Source organism: Phyllostomus discolor, chromosome 6 (assembly GCF_004126475.2).
Source record: "Phyllostomus discolor isolate MPI-MPIP mPhyDis1 chromosome 6, mPhyDis1.pri.v3, whole genome shotgun sequence".
Lineage (NCBI taxonomy): Eukaryota > Metazoa > Chordata > Mammalia > Chiroptera > Phyllostomidae > Phyllostomus > Phyllostomus discolor.
The window spans coordinates 23,577,177-23,602,173 of record NC_040908.2 but is presented as its reverse complement, the minus strand read 5'-3'; the positions used below and the strand labels follow the sequence as shown (position 1 = coordinate 23,602,173).

The following is a 24,997-nucleotide window of genomic DNA, read 5'->3' as shown; positions in this document are numbered from 1 at the left end:
GCTGTCAGCCGCGGACCGACCGTGGCGACAGCCCCAGTCCTCGCAGTTCTACTGGCAGGTCTTTCCGTTGCTGCAGGAGAGAACCGCCAGTCGTCTGTCCCTGCACGTCTGTAACCGCACGTCAGTCACGACTGAAATCGTTTAAAAAGGGGGTGGAAGCAATTTGTTTCCTGGATTCTTTAAAAGAAAGTGTTTGATAGTGCCTATAATTAGAGTTAGACCTGTCAAAATTAGAATCCTTTCTCCATCTTTTAACCACAAATATAACCTTCAGGTTCTGTTACTTGACACTTGCCAGTTTCCTGGCGGTGATGGTATGTTTATATTTTGTTGGGCGGCTAAAATGATAAAGGGTATGTAAAGTACACCTTAAACACACAGTAAGTGGTAGCTAGAGAAATGATGCTCTTGGAGGCCTCAGTCCAACTTTCAGAGAAAGTGACTAGTTTCTGGTATTTATAAGTTGTTAATTTCAGTAAAATGAACAAGGTTTTAAGCATCAGTTTTGTTTCATTTAGGATTTGCGGGTCTGGTTCCTTGAAGGCAGAGGAAAAAGATGTAACAAAAAGCCTTCAGTATCTTGATGGGTAATATGACAGTGCAAATGATGTGGTATTGAGGCTTGCTAGATGAAATTGAGGACTCTATCAGCTCCCTTGTTGGGAGCCCACAGAAGTCGTTTCTGCAGTGAGAGGGTGGCATCAGAGCAGGCGAGAAGAGGTCATGAAAATGGCATCTTCTTAGACTACCTGCCATTGGTGGTTTGGGTGGCAGACTTGAATAGAGTGTTGGGTGTAGCCAATATAATAACAACTGCTAACATCAAGCATTTAATATATGTCAGGCACATGTTCTTGGGCGCTTACACTGTATTCACCTCTTTAATTTTCACAACAACCCTATGAGGTAGGCTTCACATTTAACAGAAAAGGAAAATAAAGCATAGGTAAATCAAATAAATTACTCAAGTCACGTAGCAGAAATGGCAGAGCTAGGGTTTGAACCCAGGCTGTCAGGCAGGCTGTCTCCTGGGTCCAGTCCTTGACCATTTTGTGGCCATGACATAATGCCGTACTATTTTTTTTTTTATGTTAACTTGGAGTTCTTGGTATGAGAAATAGAAGGCTTGACCCCATCTGGGTATATGTCACATTATTGGGAAAAAGAAAACCCTCTCTGCTTGTTCTCCACCTTCTCTACAGACAAAATCAGATTGGGCAGGGGGCAGGGGAACTATGTATTTTAGTCACAGCAACAAAATTCAGTTAATTATAGGGAAGAACTTCTTGGCCATGAGAACAATTAAATGCCAAGAGACTTGGGGATTTCCATATTCTGACATTGTGTGTTTTAAGGATAGATATGCCTGGAAATGGTCTCTGAACAGATAACCTCTGAAGTTCCATCCCAGCTTCTCTAATATGAAACAGACTCTCAAAGTGAAGGCAATTCTGAAATAATAATGATAGCATCTAACATTTATGAAGCACTTAAAATGTGTCAGACATTTTATGTACATGTTATAATTTAATTCTCAAAAGAACCCTAGGCGATAGTTCATTTTCACCTCCATGCTACAAGGAAATAAAGAGAAAACTCATGCTGGGTGGTGGAACTGGTACTTGTATCTGAATCTCTGTAGCTTTGAAGCCCATGTGCTTTATCTACCTCTTTGCCAAAGTGTACCATGGGAAACTGTCCTGGAACCCTGCATGTAGGTTCTTCTGTAACAGCATCATTGTAACAAGTGTATGTAGGCTTTAGAGCCCAAAGATGGGTTCAAATCTTATATTGTCCTTTAATAGATGTGTAAGTTGGAGCAAATTACTCAAATTTCTGAGCCTCACTTTCCTTGGATATAAAATAGAGATGATAATACGTACTTTAAAGGATTACTGCATTCCTTGAGACAGATCCATAGTACACGTAGTATGGTGTATGGCAAACAGTAGGTGCTCAATTAAACATTCCTATAGAATCAGTTTCACAGGAATATTTAAAATCATGCCTGCAATGACAAGAGACACTGTTAGAAACTTTGGTTTGCTTTAAGAAAATTAATAGTGTAAAATCTTTTTTTTTAAAGATTTTATCTATTTATTTTTAGAGAGGGGAGGGAGAAAGAGAGAGAGAAACATCAATGTGTGGTTGCTGGGGGCCATGGCCTGCAACCCAGGCATGTGCCCTGACTGGAAATCGAACCTGCGATACTTTGGTTCACAGCCTGCGCTCAACCCACTGAGCTACACCAGCCAGGGCAATAATGTAAAATCTTAATACAAAACAGATTAATTCAGAAGTGATTGTGTAATTTTACAAAGTAATCACTCTGTTCTGATCAGTGTTTTTCCAATTTTCATGAACATGAGAATCACCTAGGGAGCTTGTTGAAAATGCATATCCCTAGTTGCCAGCCCCACAAGGTAAGCCCAAGGTGTTTGTTTGCATTTTAACTTGTAAATTCTCTCGCCTCTCAGGTGCTTCTTCTGACTAGGTATTCATTTTAGCTTTTTATCATGGAGAATTTGAACCATACACAAAGGCAGACAGAACAGTATCATGAATCTTACTCATCATCCAGCTGCAACAACCATCAACCCACAGTGGATTGCTCCGTCACACTCCTTCCACTCCTCAACCCATGTTATTTTGAAGCAAATCCCAGACATCATTTCCTCTGTCAATATTTCCCTGTGTATCTATACTATCAGGGCTCTTTTTGTAGCATAATATATATAGTATAATATTAAAAAGATAATACACACACCTCTTCTTTTTTTTTCTTTTTTTTAATATATTTTATTGATTATGCTATTACAGTTGTCCCATTTCCCCCTTCTCTCCCCTCCCCGCTGTACCCCCCTCCTGCCCACTTTTCCCCCCTTTAGTTCATGTCCATGTGTCATACTTATGAGTTCTTTAGCTTCTACATTTCCCATACTATTCTTACCCTCCCCCTATCTATTTTCAACCTACATTCTGTGCTACTTATTCTCTATACCTTTTCCCTCTCTCCTCCTCCCACCCCCTGCTGCTAACCCTCCATGTGCCCTCCATTTCTGTGGTTCTGTTCCTTTTCTAATTGTTTACTTAGTTTCTGTTGGTTTTGCTTTAGGTGTGGTTGTTAATATTTGTGAGTTTGCTGTCCTTTTACTGTACATGTCTTTTCTTTATCTTATTTTCTTAGATAAGTCCCTTTAGCATTTCATAAAATAAGGGCTTGGTGATGATGAACTCCTTTAACTTGACCTTATCTGAGAAGCACTTTATCTGCCCTTCCATTCTAAATGAGAGCTTTGCTGGATAGAGCAATCTGGGATGTAGGTCCTTGTCTTTCATGACTTGGAATATTTCTTTCCAGCCCCTTCTTGCCTGTAAGGTCTCTTTGGAGAAATCAGCTGACAGTCTGATGGGAACTCCTTTGTAGGTGACTGTCCCCTTATCTCTTGCTGCTTCTAGGATTCTCTCCTTCATTTTTACCTTGGCTAATGTAATTATGATGTGCCTTGGTGTATTTCTTCTTGGGTCCAACTTCTTTGGGGCTCTCTGCGCTCCTTGGATTTCTTGGAAGACTGTTCCCTTTGCCAGTTTGGGGAAGTTCTCCTTTATTATTTGTTCAAATAACTTTTCCACTTGTTGGTCCTCCCCTTCTGGTACCCCTATAATTCGGATGTTGGAACGTTTAAAGGTGTCCTCGATGGTCTTAAGCTTTTCTTCGATTTTTTGAATTCTTATTTCATCATGGTTTCCTGCTTGGTTGATTCTATCTTCCTTCTGGTCGACTGTATTGTTTTGAGACTCATATTCCTTCCTTTCACTATTGGCTCTCCTCCTCATATCTTCCTGCATCTCTTTTATGGTAACCTGCATCCTTTCATCTAGATTTCGTCCAAAATCAACCAGTTCCGTGAGCTTTCTGATCACCAGTGTTTTGAACTGTGCATCTGATAGATTGGCTAATTCTTGGTCGCTCAAAAGGATGAGTCCTGGGGGACTGATCTGCTCTGTTGAAAACATATTTTTTCCCCTGTCTCTCCTTTTTTTTTTTTCCGGTCTGGTTGCTCTTGTTACGGTGGGGGGCGGAGCCTTAGGTGCTCACCGGGGCTGGGCACCCCGGTCGCTAGATTGTGACGTTATATGTGGGGGCGGGGCGGGAGAAAACAATGGCGATAGTTCCGTTCTCCTGGACTCAGACCCTTGTCTGGGCTTCCGGGCCGCGAGCTCTGCCCTGGTCCACAATCGCTGCCCCTCTGGGTCCGCCAGCCGCAGCTTGCGTACTCAGGGATCACCGTTGCCTTCTTGCGTGCCGGATGGCTTTTGCGCCGATTTCGCGCCAAACCTTCCCCCGACCTCCGCACGCCGCTGCCCCGCGCCCGCCCGGCTCGTCGTCGTCGTCCCCTACCAGTCCGGATGAACACGTCTACTTCAGCCTCTTGGCTGCCCGACTTCCATTCAGATAAATCCTCTGCCGGATCTGGGTGTTATTCTGATAGTAAATTATTGTTGTAAATTATTGTTTTTCTAATCTTGGTTGTACGAGGAGGTACGGTGTGTCCACCTATTCCTCCATCTTGCCGGAAGTCCTCTATATTAAAAAGATAATACACACAGCTCTTCTTAAAATATATAGGTCACAATACCATTATCACATCTAAAAATTAGTAATTTCTTTTCATCAAATATCTTGTCACTATTCAGATTTCAACTTGCTCATAAATGTCACTTTTGTTTTAAAGTGTGTGTATTTAAATCAGGATTCACATAAGTCCCACATGTTGCGATTGGCTGGTAAAAGTCTCTTAATCTATACTTTCCCCTCCCACCTCTCTCTGTTTTCCCAGGGCACTTTGCTTGTTAAAAAGCTAGGTTGTTTGTCCCATAGTCTAGAGCAGGGGTCAGCAAAATTTTTCTATAAAGGGCCAGAAAAGAAATATTTTAGGTTTTGTGGATCAAAAATGTGGGGTGTTTTTAAGGCTTTGTGGATAACATCGTGGTTTCTGTTGCGTTTTATTATTGCTTGCATATCCCTTTAAAAAGGTCAAAACCATTCATAACCCAACAGGCCTGGCTTTCTGACCTCAGGTGCAGAGCTGTGTTTCTACTAGGGTCATCTCTAGCTGCAGTGGTTATTTAAATTAAAATTATTAAAATCAGATAAAATTTAAAAAATTACTTTCTTGGGTGCACTAGTCCCATGTCCAGTGCTCAGAAGCAACATGCGCTCGTGGCAACTATATTAGCACAGGTTATGGAACATTTTCCCGGCCACAGAAAGCTGTTAAACATTAAAAAAGACAACACTGCTGGAATCCCCCTGGTCTAGATGTTGCCACTTGCTTCTCCACCGTGTAGTTTAACTCTGTCCTCTGTGTCTGTGTTTCCTGTCGATTACAACCCTGTAAATTGTATCTAGAGCTTGGTCAGATTCAGGTTTGGGATTTTACCTCCTGGTGGTATCTTTTTAGGCTCCTGGGTCTATTTAAATATTTATATTATATAAATATATGTGTTTTAAATATAATATATGTCTATTTTATATCTAGACATAATACATGTTTCACTCGTTCTCTTTTTAAGAAATGTATTGGGAACAGTTAAACTTTACTTTGTAACAATGTTAAATGTATTAAATCTATTTATTATAAGAATAATAGTAGGAACAGTGATTTTTAACATCAAATTCAATAGAGTAGACGTATTCCGAATGCTAGCTAGCCAGAAAGTCCTTGTCAAGTAATTCCTCGACCTGTAGAAACCCACAGAGCAAAGACTATTGACCCAAGTGAACAAGCCAATCGATTTTTGTTTTTTTAATGAGGCCATGGTAGTAGAAGGTCCTGGGCCAGAACTAAGCAGGTGGTCTGCCTATTTCATTTAGTGGGATGATTGCACAAAGTTGCTGTTTTGAAGATTTGAGGCATTCCTTTTAGATTGGATGGCTTTTTACAAATTAAGTAAAATATATATTTTTAATTCTCTCTTCTAAAATGAACCAAAAAAATCTCACACATCACCTCAACTCTTCCCTTAGCACTTTTAAATTAATTCCAAAACTAACTGGCATCTATAGAATTCGGAAAACTTTGGGATCTCCCTATATTACTGTACATTTTACCTATACTTCAATTTCATCTTTGTGTTAGACTTGAAACCATGAATTTTAAAAGAAAGGGAAGAATGCTAACTGCTTTGAGATGCTAACCCATAACAGCTGTTTTTACTTTAATAAAGGCTGTTATTTTATCTTTGGAAGTGTTAGACATGAAACCAGCTGGTTTTAGACACTTAGTTATGATTTAATTCCAAGTGCAATAAACAGATGGTATATATATGTAAATTTTCAAGTTACAAATATTAGGATGAAATATTCTAAAATGCTACATTTCTCCCTAACTGTTGTAATTGAGTACCATCAGTTACAAGCAGTAAACTAAGGAAAAAGAGTACCACTAGCTTCAGCCATTTTTGAAATCATAAGTACCAAAATTCATTCTCCGTACTGCTTTAAGCTATAATACTTTATCTTCATAAAGGGCAAGCCTTTAAAGTACTTTCATATTTATGATTATGTCATTTTCACAGTGACTATTTTACAATTTAGTAAACTACTTCTAATTATATGCTCATTCGTTATAAAAGAGTAGACCTTATGTTGATTTTTAAAGAGAATAATGTTCATTTTGATTTTGTGAATATATTTAGCACATTAAAGCATCAACACATATTATTCTTATGATTTGACCCTAAAAAATTAAATCGTATAGGTCTTCTTAATTAACTTGATATTCAGTTATGTTCTTTTTGAAAATCTTTCCCCTCCTCCCCCAAAAGAGACATTTTTAGAAAAACTCATTGTATATAATGTTTCCCTAGATGTTCAAATAAGTGGACAAAACATAAAATCTCTGTACAATTAAGTAACTATAAATATATAGTTCACTGGCTACTTAGATTAAAATCACTAGTCTAGATGTTGTATCAGTTTATTTGTTTATAGGACCTGAACCTTAAAACTGTACATTTTCAGTGAAGTATTTATTTCACTCCCTGCAGAGCCTTGACAAGGTATTTTATGTGCATTACTTGTTTTATGGTGGCTTTAATGTCAGAATATAAAAATGTAAACTTTTAAACATGTACTTTTTAAAACTTTGTTTTCAAGTTCTAAGCACTTTGAGGTATGTATTGAATTTGGACTTTAGTAGAAAAATGTCACCTTTGTAATGAGAAAGAAGTAAATTCTAGAAGCTAGAAACTCTTGTTTTAGCTGCTTCATTATCCCCTTAAATATTGATTCCTAAATTTCCTTTTTATTCCCCACTTCATCTCTTTTAGTCAGCTGCATTGGTATCTAAGGTATTTGGGCTTTCTTTTTATTTACTTTTCAAGCTTTATTGAGCTATAATTGACATAACAGTGTGGAAATTTAACGTATACAGTATTTTTATTTGATAGATTTATGTATTGCACGATGATTACTACCATAGCATTAGTTAATACCTCTACCTGTCACATAATAGCCATTTATTTTTTTTTTGGTGAGAACATTTAAAACCTACTGTCTTAGCAACTTTCAAGTATATAATTCAGTATTATTAGCTATTATCACCATACTGTCCATTAGATCCTCAAAACTTGTTAAACTTACAACCAGAAGTTTTGGGGTTTGAACCAGTGACAACCTGGGGCTTCCTTGGCAGATATTCTTTCTCATCAATGTAGAACGGTAACCCCAGAAATTACCGTCCAAAAAGCTTACTCAAACCACGTCAGATTAAAAAAAAAACACTTAGAGTTCAAGTTCCCATTGAATGGGAGCTGCCTCAACATGTGGGACACCCCGAATTCCCTGACGCTTCCATCGTAGAGATGCATTGGAACCGTGATGGTCAGCCCTCGGCCACCGCTGAAAGAATTTCAAGACAGCCCACACCCATCCTGAATTTCAGGGGGCTGGGCGGACCCAAACAAGGTGGAGGATTCCACGGGTACTGAACACTTTGCCGCACTGCCGAACCCAGTCAGAGTCCCTACGAGTCGATGCTCTTTTCACTTGCCTGTCGTCCTTGTCTTTTACTTCACAGCTACCCTGTCTCCAAAGCCCGTTGCTGTTTGATGCATATTTCTTGCTCCTATCCATTTTTCAGTTCCCACAGCCAAGTGCCTCATTATTTCTACCTCAGTAATCTACTTCTCCCTCCAGCATCACGTTCTACACTCAGCTCTTTATGCCTCTTCCAAAGTAATTTTTTTCTGCCAGCTAATTTGGTGCTGTCACTTTTCATCAAAAGTCTATGATGGTTGACCATTACCATCGCTGGCACGCCATGTCACGGCCATTTATCAAGCTGGCCGAGCTACACCATCCATCCGCCTGACATTCCCGGTCAGCAGAACACAGCAAGTGTTGCCGTACTAACCTGCGGGGTACCGCAGCCCGCTGTCACTCGCACCTCTGCCGCTTGCCCTGTGTTCCTTCACTAGAGTCCCTCCTCCCAGGTCTTGTAGGATTCTCCTCCAAGACTCTTACTAATGATGCCCGCTTTCCAATAGTGTGTGAGGTTTAGCAATATAATCACTGAGTATTTTGTGTTCTATTTTTCTAGTGTGTGTACAAACAAATGCACACTCACACTTTACAGATGGTGGCATGACATAGTAAGATTATGGTCTTGGTCACTGACTTGGTGACTTTTTACAATTTTTTAAATATGTCTAAGCCTCAGTTTTCTAACCTGTAAAATGAGAGTGATGAAATCTACCTGAGACAGTTGTTATAAAGATGAGGGAAAAGAATGTATTCAGAGTGCCTAGTATAGTGTCTGACAAATACTAGATCCTTCAGAAATGATCATTTTTATCATTAATCTAGATCATATGTTTTAATTCATTAAGGAGGAAAAGGGAAATGGTTCTTATTCTACACTACATTAAACTACATATCTATTTTTCTATCCCTAGGTTGAATATGTTTCAGGAAAAGTTTTTTTTACCACCTGCTCTGACTTGAATATGCTGAAAAAATTAAAATCCGCAGAAAGATTATTTTTACTGATTAAAAAGCAGTTTCCGTTTAATGTTTCTTCTGTAAATAAAGGTACAGTATATTATACCTATTGCTTTTATCCACACCGTATATCGTACCCCAGAGTTTCCTGCTTGACAATTAAGTAGCCATTTGACATCTGTAAGATTCATTCCTACTGTAGGACCATTGGTTATGTATTTCTCTGTATTTTCTGAATGTTATCACCTGTGTCTCCTCTCTTTGCAATTCGCTGCCTGTCCTACTGAGGTCTCCGTGCCCTGACTCACACTTCATTTCGAGAAATCTGATCACATACCTTCTCTACAGATGTGTATGGTCAGTTGCATTTATTTAGATGGAGGACATCTAATAACCCAAAATGTATTGTCTGGATAAATTGGTCAAAACTGTCACCTTGTAAATTTAACTAATGAGTGATATAAGTAGAAAAATACTGTATAGTAAAATTGCCTGTATCAGAGACCTAAAATGTTTGAGTCAACTTTTAGCCTTTTTTAAAGCATTAGAGTTACAGGGGGCTTAAGAGATTTTCTGTTTTTGTAATATGTGGCTAAAATAATTTAAGAATCTTGATAAAAGCAACAAAGTCCAGACACTGCTGGATTAAACATTGCCTTAAGATTCATTTTGATTGCTGATTCTGCCCAAGAGATCATGTAGTGTGCAGTCTGTAATAAATTGTATGAAGAAAGATACAAAAGGCAGGAAATTAAGATGAGGCAGAAAAAAATTATTTTAAAACAAATACTAAGACATTATACTGTGGGGTCAATATAATGTCATTCCAATATTCCACACACATTATTAGAGAAGTACAGAGTAATTACTCTTGGGTCTTCTTGATAACCCTTGTCCATCCAGAAGACATTACATCCTGTTAAGTCCCTAAGGACAGTTCCTAAGTTGTGAACGGGTTCTGCACCTGACGCGTTACTTTATGGAAACTCCCTTCATGGTGTGCACTGGTACCGTATGGTCTAAAATAGCTCAAAATTCAGTTGCTGTGTTTCTGAGACCTGTGTTTTATAATTTATGTTTTTTCCAATTTAATTTTATAGGCAAGATCAGCATCATTCCAAAGATTGATACACACTCTAGGTCTAGGCATATATTGAAGAGATGTACATATTATTGAGGACAAATGATCTTGCTAAAGTATATGATAATCCTATAAGAATTTTAAAATAGTTTTGATATTTAGTATGGAATATAAGAATGAACCTTATTTTGCACATTATTCTTATATTAAATGGTACAAATTTCAGATGAAAGTGATTAGTTAAAAACACTTATTTTATAAAAATAAAGATAATGGAATTTGGGGGTCATGAATATAATAGACTGTGTTTAAAGTTTCAACATAAGATAAACTGAGATTTTATTTCTTTAGGAAAAATATGTAATGAAATGCAAAGACTTATAAATGATGATCCTGAGAGTTGGTTGAATACCATTTCAATTTGGAAAAATCTTCTTGAACTTGATGCAAAAAAGAAAAGACTTTCTCAAAGAGATGCTAACCTACTAAAAAGAAAAATGGGAGAAAATGACACCGTTATCACTAAGAAATTAAAAGCAGAACAAATGCAAAAGACACAAGAGAATAGGGAATACCAGCTGGAAAAACAAGCAGAAGAGGAAACGCTGGCACAAGGGAATTTTCTCACTAGCAGAGAAAAGCTTCAACTAGAAGAATGTCAGAATGAAGCAGCGGAGGCCGCTGGCACCCCCAGCCAGAATGACTTGACTTTCAGGGTGTCTTGTCGCTGCAGTGGAGCCGTGGCGAAGACCTTTTCTGCGCAGGTACACTCACCTCCAAAGTGGGCTTTCACTCCCTAAAAACAATTAGCTACTCTTTAGATTTAAAATGAGATCAGAACCTTTCACAGAATAAATAATAAGGTTCAGGCAGATAACCAGGCCTAATATCATATAATTAAATCTCTTTAAAAATGCATTTTCCATTTTAACTTTACCTCAGATACTTAATAAGAATAGTATGCCATTCCGAGTACTTATCTCCTTTTACTCTCTCCCCAAAAGTTTTCTTAAACTTATAAGTATCTTTTGCATGGAGAGAACCCTGACATTTGGGTTTTCCTTAGTTCAGTTCTGTGTGTATTGAGTGATTGCTCTGCACCAGGCCCTACGTGTGTGGTTGCCACTAGGACCCAGACTGCAAATACATAAGTGCACTCAAGGTCTCAGCCATCTAGGGGAGGGTGAACACTACAAGCAGGTTCCTTCAAGAAACGGCTGTCAGTTGACCCCTACGAAGGTCAGTGATAGAAAAAGCATAGGTGTGAGTTCTTTGGCCAACCTTAAAATCAGACCCTAAAATTTGAGGCTAATGCTAATGATCTGGTCATTTTAAAGCATATAGACCTAGAGCAGGTAAAACAGTTCATCTTTTTCAGCTTGCATCCATTTCCTGAAACCCAGAATGGCTCTATTTACCAGATCACAATTTGCTTATTTCATTTCTCTACAAATTACAAAAATAGAGATTATACATGAGTAGATGTTAATGTCATAGAATGTTTTGGAGGGAGGGGGTGAGGGGGTGAAAAAGGTAAAATGCAGCCTTATTGCCTTGAATAGAAAGTTTTATAGTATAATATTTTAATATTGTGATTTTAAATCCCCATCACATAGTCAGACTTGGTTTTCCTACTAGCTCTTTTAGTTACCACTTACATTTAAACTTAAATTTTTATTTATAATATTCTTATCTTTTCTATAACTTGCTGCTTTTCCAGGAGGTAGGAAGAATAATTGGAATTGCTCTTATGAAACAATTTGGATGGAAAGCAGATTTGAGGGATCCAGATGTAGAGGTGATGTATGTTCATCTTATTTTCAATAAATGCTTATAACCTAATTCTTTAAAGACAATGTCAACTAATCTACTGTACTTTTCAATTTTGCTGTAGAGTTTCAAAAAGCCTGTCTACATGGATACAGCAATCTGTTCTTCTGTAGCAGGAGAACGGTGCAGATAATTTTGCTAGTAGTTTTCAGTGTGGAAATGTCTCATCCAAATAAAATGTTTTGGAATGGAATTGTTTTGTCACAGTTGAGCTAAAAAGCAGTTATTATAAGGTTGCGGAGATGCTCTCTACGATCACTGCAGCACACAACAAATCTCTATAATAAAGGTTCTAGCAAATGTTTTAGAAACATGGAAAACAGAAAGGCTGCACAAAATTCAGTAATGTGTTAACAGTGGTTTTGTTAGGGTTGTAGGATGTGTTTTCTTTTTCTCTACTTTTTAAAGCTAATGAGGTTACACTGTTTTTAATTGGAACAAAACATAACATACGGGAAAATAAGTGCTAGCTACCAAAAATATTATTCACTTTTTTAAGAACCATCTCATAAATTTGAATAGGTAGTTTAGTCATCTTCATAATTCATTAATTTATTGTTGTATAGCTTTACATACATTAATTGCTGGCCAAATCAGAACATCTAGTGTTAGTTTATTTTTTAATTCTTTATGTGATATTTTTCACTTTTAAAAAGTAATGCCTGGCATATATCTTTTATTCCTGTCATGCAAATTACTTTGACCTCCAGAATGTTCTGACATAGGGGGTCTGCCTTTCGTCTCCCCTCCTGCTCCCTGGTTTCCTCCTCTTCATCACCCTTTGATTATCTCCCCGTCTCAGAATCACTCTTTTCCATAGTTTAGCTCAGAAATAAGTATAGCTAATTTAATTCCTATCAGCCATTTGATGCAATTAATGGTAGCTATTATTGGTAGAAATGACCAACATAAAACTGGCAACACTAAAATCAGAGGACTTCAAGCCAAAATGGAGGCATAGGTAGATACACTGTGCCTCCTTGCACAACCAAAAGAAGGACAACAACAAATTTAAAAACAAAAACAACCAGAACTGCCAGAAAATCACACTGTATGGAAGTCCAACAACCAAGAAGTTAAGTAAGAAACATTCATCCAGACCAGTAGGAGAGGCGGATATGGGCAGCCAGGGTGGAGAGGACCCCACATACTGCACCATAATTGATCAATTATGAATATCTAAGTGAATATCTAAGGTTCTGCCTCTTACTACTTAACAGGTGCACCAACACACACACACACACAAAATGGCCTAAATGAAAGAACAGATCAAAGCTCCAGAAAAAAATACAACTAAGTGATGAAGAGATAGCACCTATCAGATGCACAGTTCAAAGCACTGGTAACCAGGATGCTCACAGAATTGGTTGAGTGTGCTCGAAAAATAGAGGAAAAAGTGAAGACCAAGAAAAGTGAAATAAAGGAAAATGCACAGGGAGCCAACAGTGAGGGGGAGGAAACCAGGACTCAAATCAATGGTTTGAAGCAGAAGGAAGAAATAAACACTCGACCTAAACAGAGTGAAGAAACAAGAATTCAAAAAAAATGAGAGGCTTAGGAACTTCCAGGACAACTTTAAACGTTCCAACATCCAAATCATAGGAGTGCCAGAAGGAGAAGAGGAAGACCAAGAAATTGAAAACTTACTTGAAAAAATAATGAAGGAGAACTTCCCCAATCTGGCAAAGAAAATAGATTTTCAGGAAGTCCAGGAAGCTCAGAGTCCAAAAAAGTTGGACCCAAGGAAACACACACCAAGGCACATCATAATTACATTATTCAAGATCAAAGATAAGGAGAGAATCTTAAAAACAGCAAAAGAAAAGGAGACACTTACCTACAAAGGAGTTTCCATAAGATTATCAACTGATTTCTCAAAAGAAACCTTACAGGCAAGAAGGTGTTGGCAAGAAGTATTTGAAGGTATGAAAGGCAAGGACCTACATCCAAGATGACTCTATCCAGCAAAGCTATCATTTAGAATGGAAGGGCAGATAAGTGCTTCTTAGATAAGGTCAAGTAAAAGGAGTTCATCATCACCAAGCCCTTATTATATGAAGTGTTCAAGGGACTTACCTAAGAAAAAGAAGAAGATCAAAAATATGAACAGTAAAATGACAACAAACTCACAACAATCAACAACCGAACCTAAAAAAAAAAAAACCCTCTAAGCAAACAATTAGAACAGGAACAGAATCACAGAAATGGAGATCACACAGGAGTATGGGGAAAAAGGTACAGAGAATGAGTAGCATAAGTGGTAGGTAAAAAATAGACAGGGGGAAGTTAAGAATAGTGTAGGAAATGGAGAAGCCAAAGAACTTATATGTACAACCCATGGACATGAACTAAGGGGTGGGGGAGATACTTGTGGGAAGGGGTGTATAAGGCAGAGAGAAATACGGGGGGGAATGGGACAACTGTAATAGCATAATCAAAATATCTTTAAAAATATTAAACTCAACATTAAAATATAATAAAATCACACAGTAAAATTTGTGACCAAAATTGACAGAAAAATCAAATCTTAACAAATTTTGTTCTGCATTAATCTCCAAAATATATAAAGAACTTACACGACTCCACTCTAAGAAGACAAGTAACCCAATTAAAAAATGGGCAAAGGACTTGAACAGACACTTCTCTAAGGAGGACATACAGAAAATCCAAAGACACATGAAGCGATGCTCAATATCGCTAGCCATCAGAGAGATGCAGATTAAAACCACAATGAGATACCACTTCACACCAGTCAGAATGGCCATCATAAACAAAGCAACAAACAACAAGTGTTGGAGAGGATGTGGAGAAAGGGGGTCCCTAGTGCACTGTTGGTGGGACTGCAGACTGGTACAACCATTATGGAAAGCAGTTTGGAACTTCCTCAGAAAACTAAAAATGGATCTGCCTTTTGACCTAGCAATTCCATTGCTGGGACTCTATCCTAAGAACACTAAAACACCAATACAAAAGAACCTTTGCACCCCGATGTTCATAGCAGCACAATTTACAATAGCTAGGTGCTGGAAGCAACCTAGATGCCCATCAGTAAATGAATGGATCCAAAAACTATGGTACATTTACACAATGGAATTCTATGCAGCAGAAAGAAAGAAGGAGCTCATACCCTTTGCAACAGCATGGATGGAGCTGGAAAGCATTATGCTAAGTGAAACAAGCCAGGCAGTGAAAGACAAATACCACATGACATCAACTTTAACAGGAATCTAAACAACAAAACAAAACAAAACAAAAAACTAGCAAAATATAACCAAAAACACTGAAATAGGGGATAGTCTGACAGTGGCCAGAGGGGAGAGAAGAGGAAATTTCAGGGGGGAATGGATAGGGATTACAGGAACAAATTTGGAGGACACATGGACAAAAACTAGGGGTGGGGGGTAATGGGGGAAAGGGGGGAGGGTTGGGTGGAGGGACTGGAACGGGAGTAGGGGGGAGAAAACTGTACTTGAACAATGATTGAAATAAAAAAAATTTTGTTCTGCAAAGTAACAAAAATTCATAGGAGAAGCTGTTCTTAATAACATTTGATATATAAAAATGTCAATATATCATTAGTATAAATTTGAAATAGAAGAGAATCACAAATAATTTTGCTGAAGTTGAATAATATAAAAAATTGGAAGGTTTAGCTCTGATGATCAAGAAATTAAATTGACTAAAGGGAGTTCATCCCAGATCACTTTTCTTGATGAAAATTTATCAGTACTGGAATAGTCCCGATTAAACTACATATATGAAAAGAAACCTTGGGGTGAACGTGTTGAGGTTCAAATGCTCCTGAGGTCAAACGACAGAATTAGAACATTCCATAAACTTTATCAGACTACAAAAGTAAGATTCTGACTTTTAGAAATTTGGACTACTATTTATAACAAGACATTCAAGTCCACTTTATGGTAATAAAGATAATAGAAAGGAGGAAGCTCACCTAAGATAGTAGAGAGAGAAGGCACCCTTGTTACAATATATTTGACCTGAAGAGAGTTTTCTGTTACACTAAAAGTATGTAGCCTTTGGTAGGCCTGTGTGGCCTCAACTCTTATTTGAGGTTAAATTAGGGGGGATTTAGGGAATGTTCCCTAATCCCAATGCTGAAAACTCTGATCTAAGTTATAATTCAGAGAATCTTTGGGAAGAAAATTAATCTTGAGGTCTTCATAACATGAGTCTCCATATAATTTGTATTCCAAATTAACCTCAAATTTTTCTATGAAATGTAGTTAAAACTTACTGCACCTCATCTCTAGAAAAATATTATGGAACATTTTTCCATATATCACATAAGGCCTTGTTTGGTTCAAAATGGAAGTTTTCAAATTATCAGTAATTTGGCAATGCATTTCCTGCTCCATTTTAACTTATGTATTTGTTCTTTCAGATCTTTATACATCTAAATGACATTTACTCTGTCGTGGGAATTCCTGTGTTCAGGTATATATTATATTCCAAGCTTCAGGTTTGTCCCTCAGGAGAGTTTGTAAAAGTAAGAACCTTATGCTCTGCATTTCCAGTGTGAAACATTGATATAACAGAGGGGGCTGAAGGCAAAGCATTCGAGTTCTTTACTTTAGCCAGTAAAGCGTTTTCATGAAGCTTAGCGGGTATGATTTGATCTGACCAGTTAAAGCTATGAAAGATTTTGTCATAGTAATCCACTGATTATATGATTCATACTTAAAATTATATCTAATTATTTCTCTTATTAAGTGATTTTCACCAACCCATATTTAAGCTGAAGTTTTTAGTCTGTTGGCATCTTAGAATTTTAATTAAAATAGAAAAAACAACATAATTCTTAAAAATTCATCTCGAACATTATCTGTGTACAGCGATGCCACAGTGTACACATATAGCATAGTGGATAAGAACTATGGACTTCAGTTCTGCCTTCTGAACAGATTAACTGCAAATTTCGGCAGATTATCATATTTCTCCACTATACAATCAGGAAAATAATACTGCCTTCTTCACTGCTTTGTGGGTGGGCTTAAATGAGATAACCTACATGAAAATGCTTGGTACTATTTCTAGGACACAGTAAGTGTTGAATAAATTTCAACTGCTTTATTTCTGAAACAGATTAGCAACTAGGGAGGAAAAAGAAACATTAGATTAGGATTAATTTATTCAATTAATTTCTGTTGAAACACCTAATGAATACTTAGTATATATATATGCTAAACATTATGCTAGACATTCAAGGGGAGGAAGATGGACATTAAACTCAAGGAATTCAGTTTGGTGGTGGAACAGATAGGAGGTAAATGCTTGACTAGGGTCAGAAGAGGGGACCTGTCTCTGGTGGAGGATGGTAAACAAAAGACATGGAGGAGAATCCCTTAATGAATCACTTCAATGGAGGATGGACGAGTATCACTTACACTGAGAACACTAGGAAGGGCTCCTCAAACGGACAAGAGAAGGAAAGGACCTCACAAGCAAGGATTTGCATGTGCAAAGGCATGGAGGTATGAGGAAGCTTGATTTATGTGGGCACAGCAAGCAGTTTCAGTAGAGATGGGACACGGAATACACAGAGTGGCAGAAAATGAGACCCAACAATTAGAAACAAGTCATGAAGTGTCTTGTAAGCTGTGCTTAACAACTTGGATCTTATTTAAAAAGCAGTAAATATTTGAAGCAGCAGAGTGATGTAATCAGATTTGTGATTTTTGAGATATTGCCAAGGAAATTATATCCCTGGTGTCACTCGCCAAGGAGGGAAGGCAGTGTATTCAGTGAGCAGTGTCTGAGTAGATATTTCAAGTTATAGCTCAGGAGTTCAGGTGACAAGTCTAGGCTGGACATGTAGATCAGGGCACCCAGTATATAGATGGAAAGTAGCCCAGGAAAATGAAGAAAAGTATTGAGATATGAAATACAGGGAAAGGGGTATGCTCAGTTTACACCTGTTGAATTTGCAGTAGTCTAGGTAGGTAAAAAGTGTGCAAACACACACTTAAAAATAAAGATCTTGCCCTGACTGGTGAGGCTCAGTGATTGAGCGCAGGACTGCGAACCAAAGGGTCACCAGTTTGATTCCCAGTCAGGACACATGCCTGGGTTGTGGTCCAGGCCCCCAGTAGCAGGCACATGAGAGGCAACCACACATTGATGTTTCTCTCCCTCTCTTTCTCCCTCCCTTTCCCTCTCTCTAAAAATAAACAAAGAAAATCTTTAAAAATAAATAAAAATAAAAATAAACATCTCAGATTCAGATGACAAGTCTCAGCTAGAAATGTTGATGAGTGTCTTTGTCTTGATAGCAGATGGTGTGTAAGAGAATAAAGAAGAAATGCATATATGTGGAGAAGGGGATCAAAACCACATTTATTTTCATATTATGTAAAAGTCAACTCAAAATCAGATTAAACACATTAGCCAGATTCTAGGAAAGTAGAGAAATATTTTTATTTTCAAGGAGTTTATTTCTCTTTTTTTAAATATTTTACTTATTTATTTTTACAGACAGGGAAGGGAAGAAGAAAGAGAGGGAGAGAAACATCAATGTGTGGTTGCCTCTTATATTTCCCATACTGGAGACCTGGTCTGCAACCCAGGCATGTACCCTGACTGGCAATGGAACCAGTGACCCTTTGGTTCATAGTCCTGCGCTCAATCCACTGAGCCACACCAGCCAGGGCTCAAGGAGTTTATTTCTGAAAAATTTCTTCTCCTAAATAATTTTATTAGATTGATATAATGGACCCTTTTGTTGAAGTAAAAGCAGGCCATTTGTCCAGGTTTATGAAAAATAACACATTCACTTTAGTCACATGTTGATAGGTCTGGCTTCCATAAATAAAACCTCTGTTGGTCAAAATATACATATAATTGTCAAAATTTTCAAAGGTTATCTATATAAATCCCTGATACTCAAAAAGGCACTTAGCAGTATATGGACAAAGACAGTTTTCCATACCAAGTCTCTCATTTTGGTGCCTAGAATGAAAAATAATCTCTAAATTCTGGTTTTAACTAATGTGTTTTATAGCAAGACAGTTGCCAAGACTAGCCTATAGTATCAGAACTCACTGATCAAAATATTTCTAGTCATTCCACCTGCAAAGTTTATATCCTAGATTCTAAATCGATGAATATAGTACTATCTGAATATGAATTATTATTATTTTTTAATCTTCACCCAAGGATATGTTTTTTTCTTATTGATTTAGATAGAGAGGAAGGGAGAGTAACATCGATGTGTGAAACATTGATCAGTTGCCTCCCATACGCTACCCAGCTGGGGATCAAACCCGCAAGCTAGGTATGTGCCATGACCTGGAGTGGAACCCGTAGCTTTTTGGTGTGGGGGACGTCGCTCCAGCCAGCCAAGCCACCTGGCCAGGGCTGCAATGCGAGTTATTTTTTGAAAAACCTTTAAAAAAATCAGACTCCCATGGGTTTACCATGCAGAGCTTCCTCATTGTAACAGTAAATATACAATTATACTGTTTTATTTGAAAGGGACTAATTAGAAGATTTTAAGAGGTTTAAAATAAATACACAAAAAACAAGGTAACAAAATCAAAGATGAGAAACAATGAAGAAAGAGACAGGCTTTGGAGAACACTGTGACTTCGAATAATGTTCAGAGAGGAGCCCTCTTAGTGTGGGTTGGAAGCAAGCCTAACCCCAAAACAATCAAGCAGTAATTTTTGAAATTATGTCTTCATATCTTAGCAACAAATTATGTAAATGAAATAGAAAAGTGCATTGAAATTTCTAAGGGAATGCTCGTCCATTGCATTAGACACGTAGAAATAATATTTTAAACTTTTCTACCAAATCCGGAAACGCCGACAGCGGCACCGATGAGGTGGGGGTGAAGTGCGAAGGCACACATACGTGATGGAGACCAGAGGACGCATCTGGGAGCTGGCTGCTTTGGTGCGGACAATGTGATGTCATGCTTCATTTCATCTGTGCAGAAAGATGCAAATGAGCAAACAGCATACTTACACAAGGGACTTTTCATAGAAAACATATTTCACGGGTTGGCATCCATCCAGTCCTTCCTCCTATACTACATCTCTGTCACAAAACAGCATATTCTTCTTGATAACTCAAGATCAGCAAACGAAGGGTCTTTTCAATGTGGGAAAACAGGGAAGTATTTAAACACTTGTTTAAAATTTCCCTCGTGTGATTAAATTTTATAAGTTAAACACAGAAGGGTTTAAATTTCCATTTAAAAATTTTACCTTTCTAAAGTATCTCACTACCTGATTAAACAAGGTGCCAGGTACAGAAATTACTTTGATAAGGTCCAGTACGCCCAGCTTAGGAAATATTCAGTGTATGCTGTATGAACATGATAAGGTGATTCACAGGTATGGGCAGGCTACTCGTTTCTATCTGCATCAGGTTCTTCTTGAACGTACAGCATCAGTGGCTGTGTCATCAGGTCCCCCTTTCTCTGCAGGGCTCCCTTGGCCAGCCGGGCTTACATCAGGACCGCAGGGCTGCGGTCTACCGTTGCGTGGGCGATGGCCTCCGTCGCTGAAATTAAGGCAAGGAAACGTTCCTATTACGATGATAGCGAGGTCCTTTCCATAATTAACTTTTTTTTTTAATATATTTTATTTTATTTTTTAATATATTTTATTGATTATGCTATTACAGTTGTCCCATTTCCCCCTTTACTCCGCTCCACCCTGTACCCCCTCTCCCACCCACGTTCCCCCCCTTTAGTCCATGTCCATGTGTCATACTTATGAGTTCTTTAGCTTCTACATTTCCCGTACTATTCTTGCCCTCCCCCTATCTATTTTCAACCTACATTCTATGCTACTTATTCTCTATACCTTTTCCCCCTCTCTCCTTCTCCCACCCCTACTGCTAGCCCCCCATGTACCCTCCATTTCTGTGGTTCTGTTCCTATTCTAGTTGTTTGCTTAGTTTCTTTTGGTTTTGCTTTAGGTGTGGTTGTTAATAATTGTGAGTTTGCTGTCCTTTTACTATACATGTCTTTTCTTTATCTTCTTTTCTTAGATAAGTCCCTTTAGCATTTCATAAAGTAAGGGCTTGGTGATGATGAACTCCTTTAATTTGACCTTATCTGAAAAGCACTTTATCTTCTCTTCCATTCTAAATGAGAGCTTTGCTGGATAGAGCAATCTGGGATGTAGGTCCTTGTCTTTCATGACTTGGAATATTTCTTTCCAGCCCCTTCTTGCCTGTAAGGTCTCTTTGGAGAAATCAGCTGACAGTCTGATGGGAACTCCTTTGTAGGTGACTGTCCCCTTATCTCTTGCTGCTTCTAGGATTCTCTCCTTCGTTTTTATCTTGGCTAATGTAATTATGATGTGCCTTGGTGTGTTTCTTTTTGGGTCCAACTTCTTTGGGGCTCTCTGCGCTCCTTGGATTTCTTGGAAGACTGTTCCCTTTGCCAGTTTGGGGAAGTTCTCCTTTATTATTTGTTCAAATAACTTTTCCACTTGTTGGTCCTCCCCTTCTGGTACCCCTATAATTCGGATGTTGGAACGTTTAAAGGTGTCCTCGATGGTCTTAAGCTTTTCTTCGATTTTTTGAATTCTTATTTCATCATGGTTTCCTGCTTGGTTGATTCTATCTTCCTTCTGGTCGACTGTGTTGTTTTGAGACTCAGATTCCTTCCTTTCACTATTGGCTCTCCTCCGTATGTCTTCCTGCATCCCTTTTATGGTAATCTGCATTTTTTCATGTAATTTGCATCCAAAATCAACCAGTTCCGTGAGCTTCCTGATCACCAGTGTTTTGAACTGTGCATCTGATAGATTGGCTATTTCTTGGTCACTCAAAAGGATGAGTCCTGGGGGACTGATCTGTTCTGCTGGAAACATGTCTTATGTCTTTCCCTGTCTCTCCTATTATTTTATTTATTTATTTATTTTTTCTCCAGTCTGGTCGCTCTTGTTACGGTGGGGGGCGGAGCCTTAGGTGTTCACCGGGGCTGGGCACCCCAGTCGCTAGATTGTGACGTTATATGTGGGGACAGGGGCGGGAGCGGGGACGGGAGGGATCACTGGCGACCATTCCGTTCTCCTGGAGTCAGACACTTCCCTGGGCTTCTGGGCCGTGAGCTCTGCCCCGGTCCACAATCGCTGCCCCACTGATTCCCCCAGCCGCTGCTTGCGTACTCAGGGATCACCGCTGCACCGCTGCGCTCTTGCATCCCAGATTGCTGTCGCACCGATTTTGCGCCAAATTTCCCCCGACTTACGCGCGCCTGCGAACCGTGCCAGCCCTGCGCCCGCTCGGCTCGTCGTCCCCTACCAGTCTGGATGTACGGGTCTACTTCAACTTCTAGGCTGTCCGACTTCCATTTAGATAAATCCTCTGACAGTTCTGATATTATGACTGTAAATCATTGTTGTAAATTATTGTTGTTCTGTTCCTGGTTGTGCAAGGAGGCACGGTGCATCCACCTATTCCTCCATCTTGCCGGAAGTCCCCCATAATTAACTTACACAGTCTCTTACTTACGGACATCTTGGTTGCTTGCTTTGTTTTTTCTCTCTTCTCCTTTTATTTTATCATTTTCTCTTGCTGTTTTTTGTTGCTGCTGTTGTTGCCATTACCCTTATGAAGTTCTGTGGTGATGTTTTTATATATTGTTGGACTTCTGAGAGTATTTTGCCCATCAAAAGGTAAAAGGGTAGCCACATTTTATTCTTTCTAATGTTTTGTGTCGCGGTCACATGGCCTGTAAAGCCCCTACTTCTTAAAATTTAACTTTTTTCCTGTGACCAAGATCTTGATTATTTTTTGGAAATGTTCCATGGGCATAAGAAAAAAAATTATATTTTGAAGTCAGTGTCTTCTGTATTCTTTACTTACTATTTTACTATCAGCTTAGTTTTGAAAGGCATTTGAAATATCACTGACATTTTTTAAGCTTTTGTGTTTTCATCAGCTGCCTTATTCAGCCGCTCTGTAGTTTGCTACATACACACGTCTGTACGGCTTCATCCTGAGTAGCACCTTTAATTACTACATGCATTCTCTTTGCCTGGAATAGTGAGTTAAAATTTAGTGGTGACCTAAATTTCACCATGTGTTGTTAATACTTTCACTCCTTTCTTTTTCTTTGCATTTGCCTAATATTTCTGGACCCTCCGTTATTGTCAGCTTTGTTTTCAGCTCGCTTTCTGACAAGCACACGGCTCTGCTTGTGTCCCGCTCTGATGGTCTCGGGCTTCCAGAGAAAGAGTTCAGGACTCGGACACACACCTGGCTGTGTTTCTCCTGTTTTACTCGGTTTTCCGCCTCTTACAGTTCACTCGTTTCATTTCTGCTAGTCTGACCAAGTTACTTCGTAATCATTTCCTTTTTCTCCCTGAGGTTGGAGATTGTACCTTATCGTCCCAGCCCATGAATGGTTCCCTTTCCCAGCTCTCTCAATAAAACACACAGGACCCTACTGTTACTTTACAACCAGAGATCTACTTCGTCCTCTGACGAGACAGTTTTTACTACCAAGACACTCATCTTCCCCTTCTTCCCCGTCAGAAGATGAGACCTCTGGGCACACTTTCCTCTCCTCCTGACCCACCATTACTCCTCCTGCAGTGAGACCTTGGAAACACTTGATCTTCTTTCACTCCCAACCCCCGACTACTACATTGACCTAAATCATTGATCGTGTATCAGATTCCCTTAAGGTATGTCTTACCTGTTTCCACAGTTCTTATTTAGGACTTGCATTACCAGTTCTAAATAAGAACTGTTTCCACAGTTCTTATTTAGCCCTTAATCATCGGTAGAGTCGTGTACGACGAACACGTTTCTGTGCAAGCACACGAGGTGTGCTGTGCTGCAGAGGGTGTGAGTCCTCACGGTGGGTCTCACGTTGTGTTTCCCCAGGAAGGGCCCCTGCTCTGGTCTGCTTGTTGCTGGGTTACGGTCCTCCCATGAGTATTTCCCTCGCACGTGGTATTTTAGTAGCACACTATCGGAATTTCTGCCATCTTCCCGTCTCCTCCTTTTATCCCAGACGTGTCCCTCTCAGCTGGAGTTGCACTTCTTTTCTCTCAGCTGTCGGTGTGTGCTGTCCTGCTGTCTGTTAGCTGCCGGTGTGAGAGCCGAGTTCTCTGCGCCAGAGTGATTTTCTTTTCCTTTACCGCCACCTGTTCTTTCTGCTCAGAAACTGGTAAGACTTTTGTCTTTAGTCCTGTAAGGGTCAGGATTGTTACCAGAATATGCATGTGTGTCTTTTCTGTTCTCATAACACAGGAGTCTGACCGCCTGGGTTCTAATTCTGCTCCACCACTTGCTGACTGGGAAACTTTGGTTAAAACACTTAACATCTTTGTGCCTCAGTTTCCCATTTGCAAGATGAAAAGAATAATTTCATAAGGTCGTGTGAGAATTGAATGAATTAGCATTTATCAAGTGATTAGAACAGTGCCTACCATTAGAAAGTGTGTAATATTAATGACTGCTATAGTAATAATTATAGTTATAATAATTATTTGGACTTTCTAATGATTGTAAAATTTTTATTATTATTTCTCTAGCTCAGCCACTTTTTCTCATTATTTAATTATTATTACCTCAACTGCTTTGCATTAGGGACTTGAACCTAAAACTACTTTTTTCTGCTTCTGAAATTCTCTCTCTCTCTCTCTCTGGACATTTTGGTCCTTTCCATTAGGTACCCTCTGGCAGAGGGAAACCTGACTGTCCGTCCACTGAGCACTCTGCTTCCTCTGTAGACAAGTCAGAGGACCACTGGGCCTGGAGGTGGGGTAGGTGTACTGCTTGCTCCTCATTGTTCCTTCCGCCCCAAACCTCTCAGTGCCTTTGAAGCACATGCCATCAGATTATTGCAGTCGTATACAGATCTCTTCCTGTCATCCCTACAAGAATATAGGCCATTATTCCTGTTGTAATTCTTTATGATCTCACTATCCACCCCATAAGCTGACCACTCAAAGTTTCAGCTTCCTTACCTCTAACAACCTGCCCTAGGCACATCCTGGACCTTACCATACTCAGAAGGGAATGCCTCCCCAAAATCTCACTTTCACGAAGCCTGCTGTTAAGCACCTTCTCTTTCCTGTTCACATCCT

At 39.0% G+C, this 24,997-nt stretch overlaps 1 protein-coding gene across 6 annotated transcripts in view; it reads left to right on the top strand.

Moving 5' to 3' along the window:
* The window catches only part of THUMPD2 (THUMP domain containing 2), a 40,583-nt gene that overhangs the window by 274 nt on the left and 15,312 nt on the right, over positions 1-24,997 (top strand). For 3 of the 6 annotated variants that reach the window (XM_028516070.2, XM_036027894.1, XM_036027893.1), the window contains exons 2-6: positions 8,962-9,097; positions 10,440-10,852; positions 11,809-11,886; positions 16,321-16,373; positions 20,368-20,455. In XM_028516070.2, the coding sequence (XP_028371871.1) occupies positions 8,962-9,097; positions 10,440-10,852; positions 11,809-11,886; positions 16,321-16,373; positions 20,368-20,455 (768 nt within the window). Of the gene's footprint in view, positions 1-76; positions 354-2,320; positions 2,424-8,961; positions 9,098-10,439; positions 10,853-11,808; positions 11,887-16,320; positions 16,374-20,367; positions 20,456-24,997 lie in introns of those variants that run through there. The other 3 variants (XM_036027892.1, XM_036027891.1, XM_036027895.1) reach the window with 3 other exon arrangements.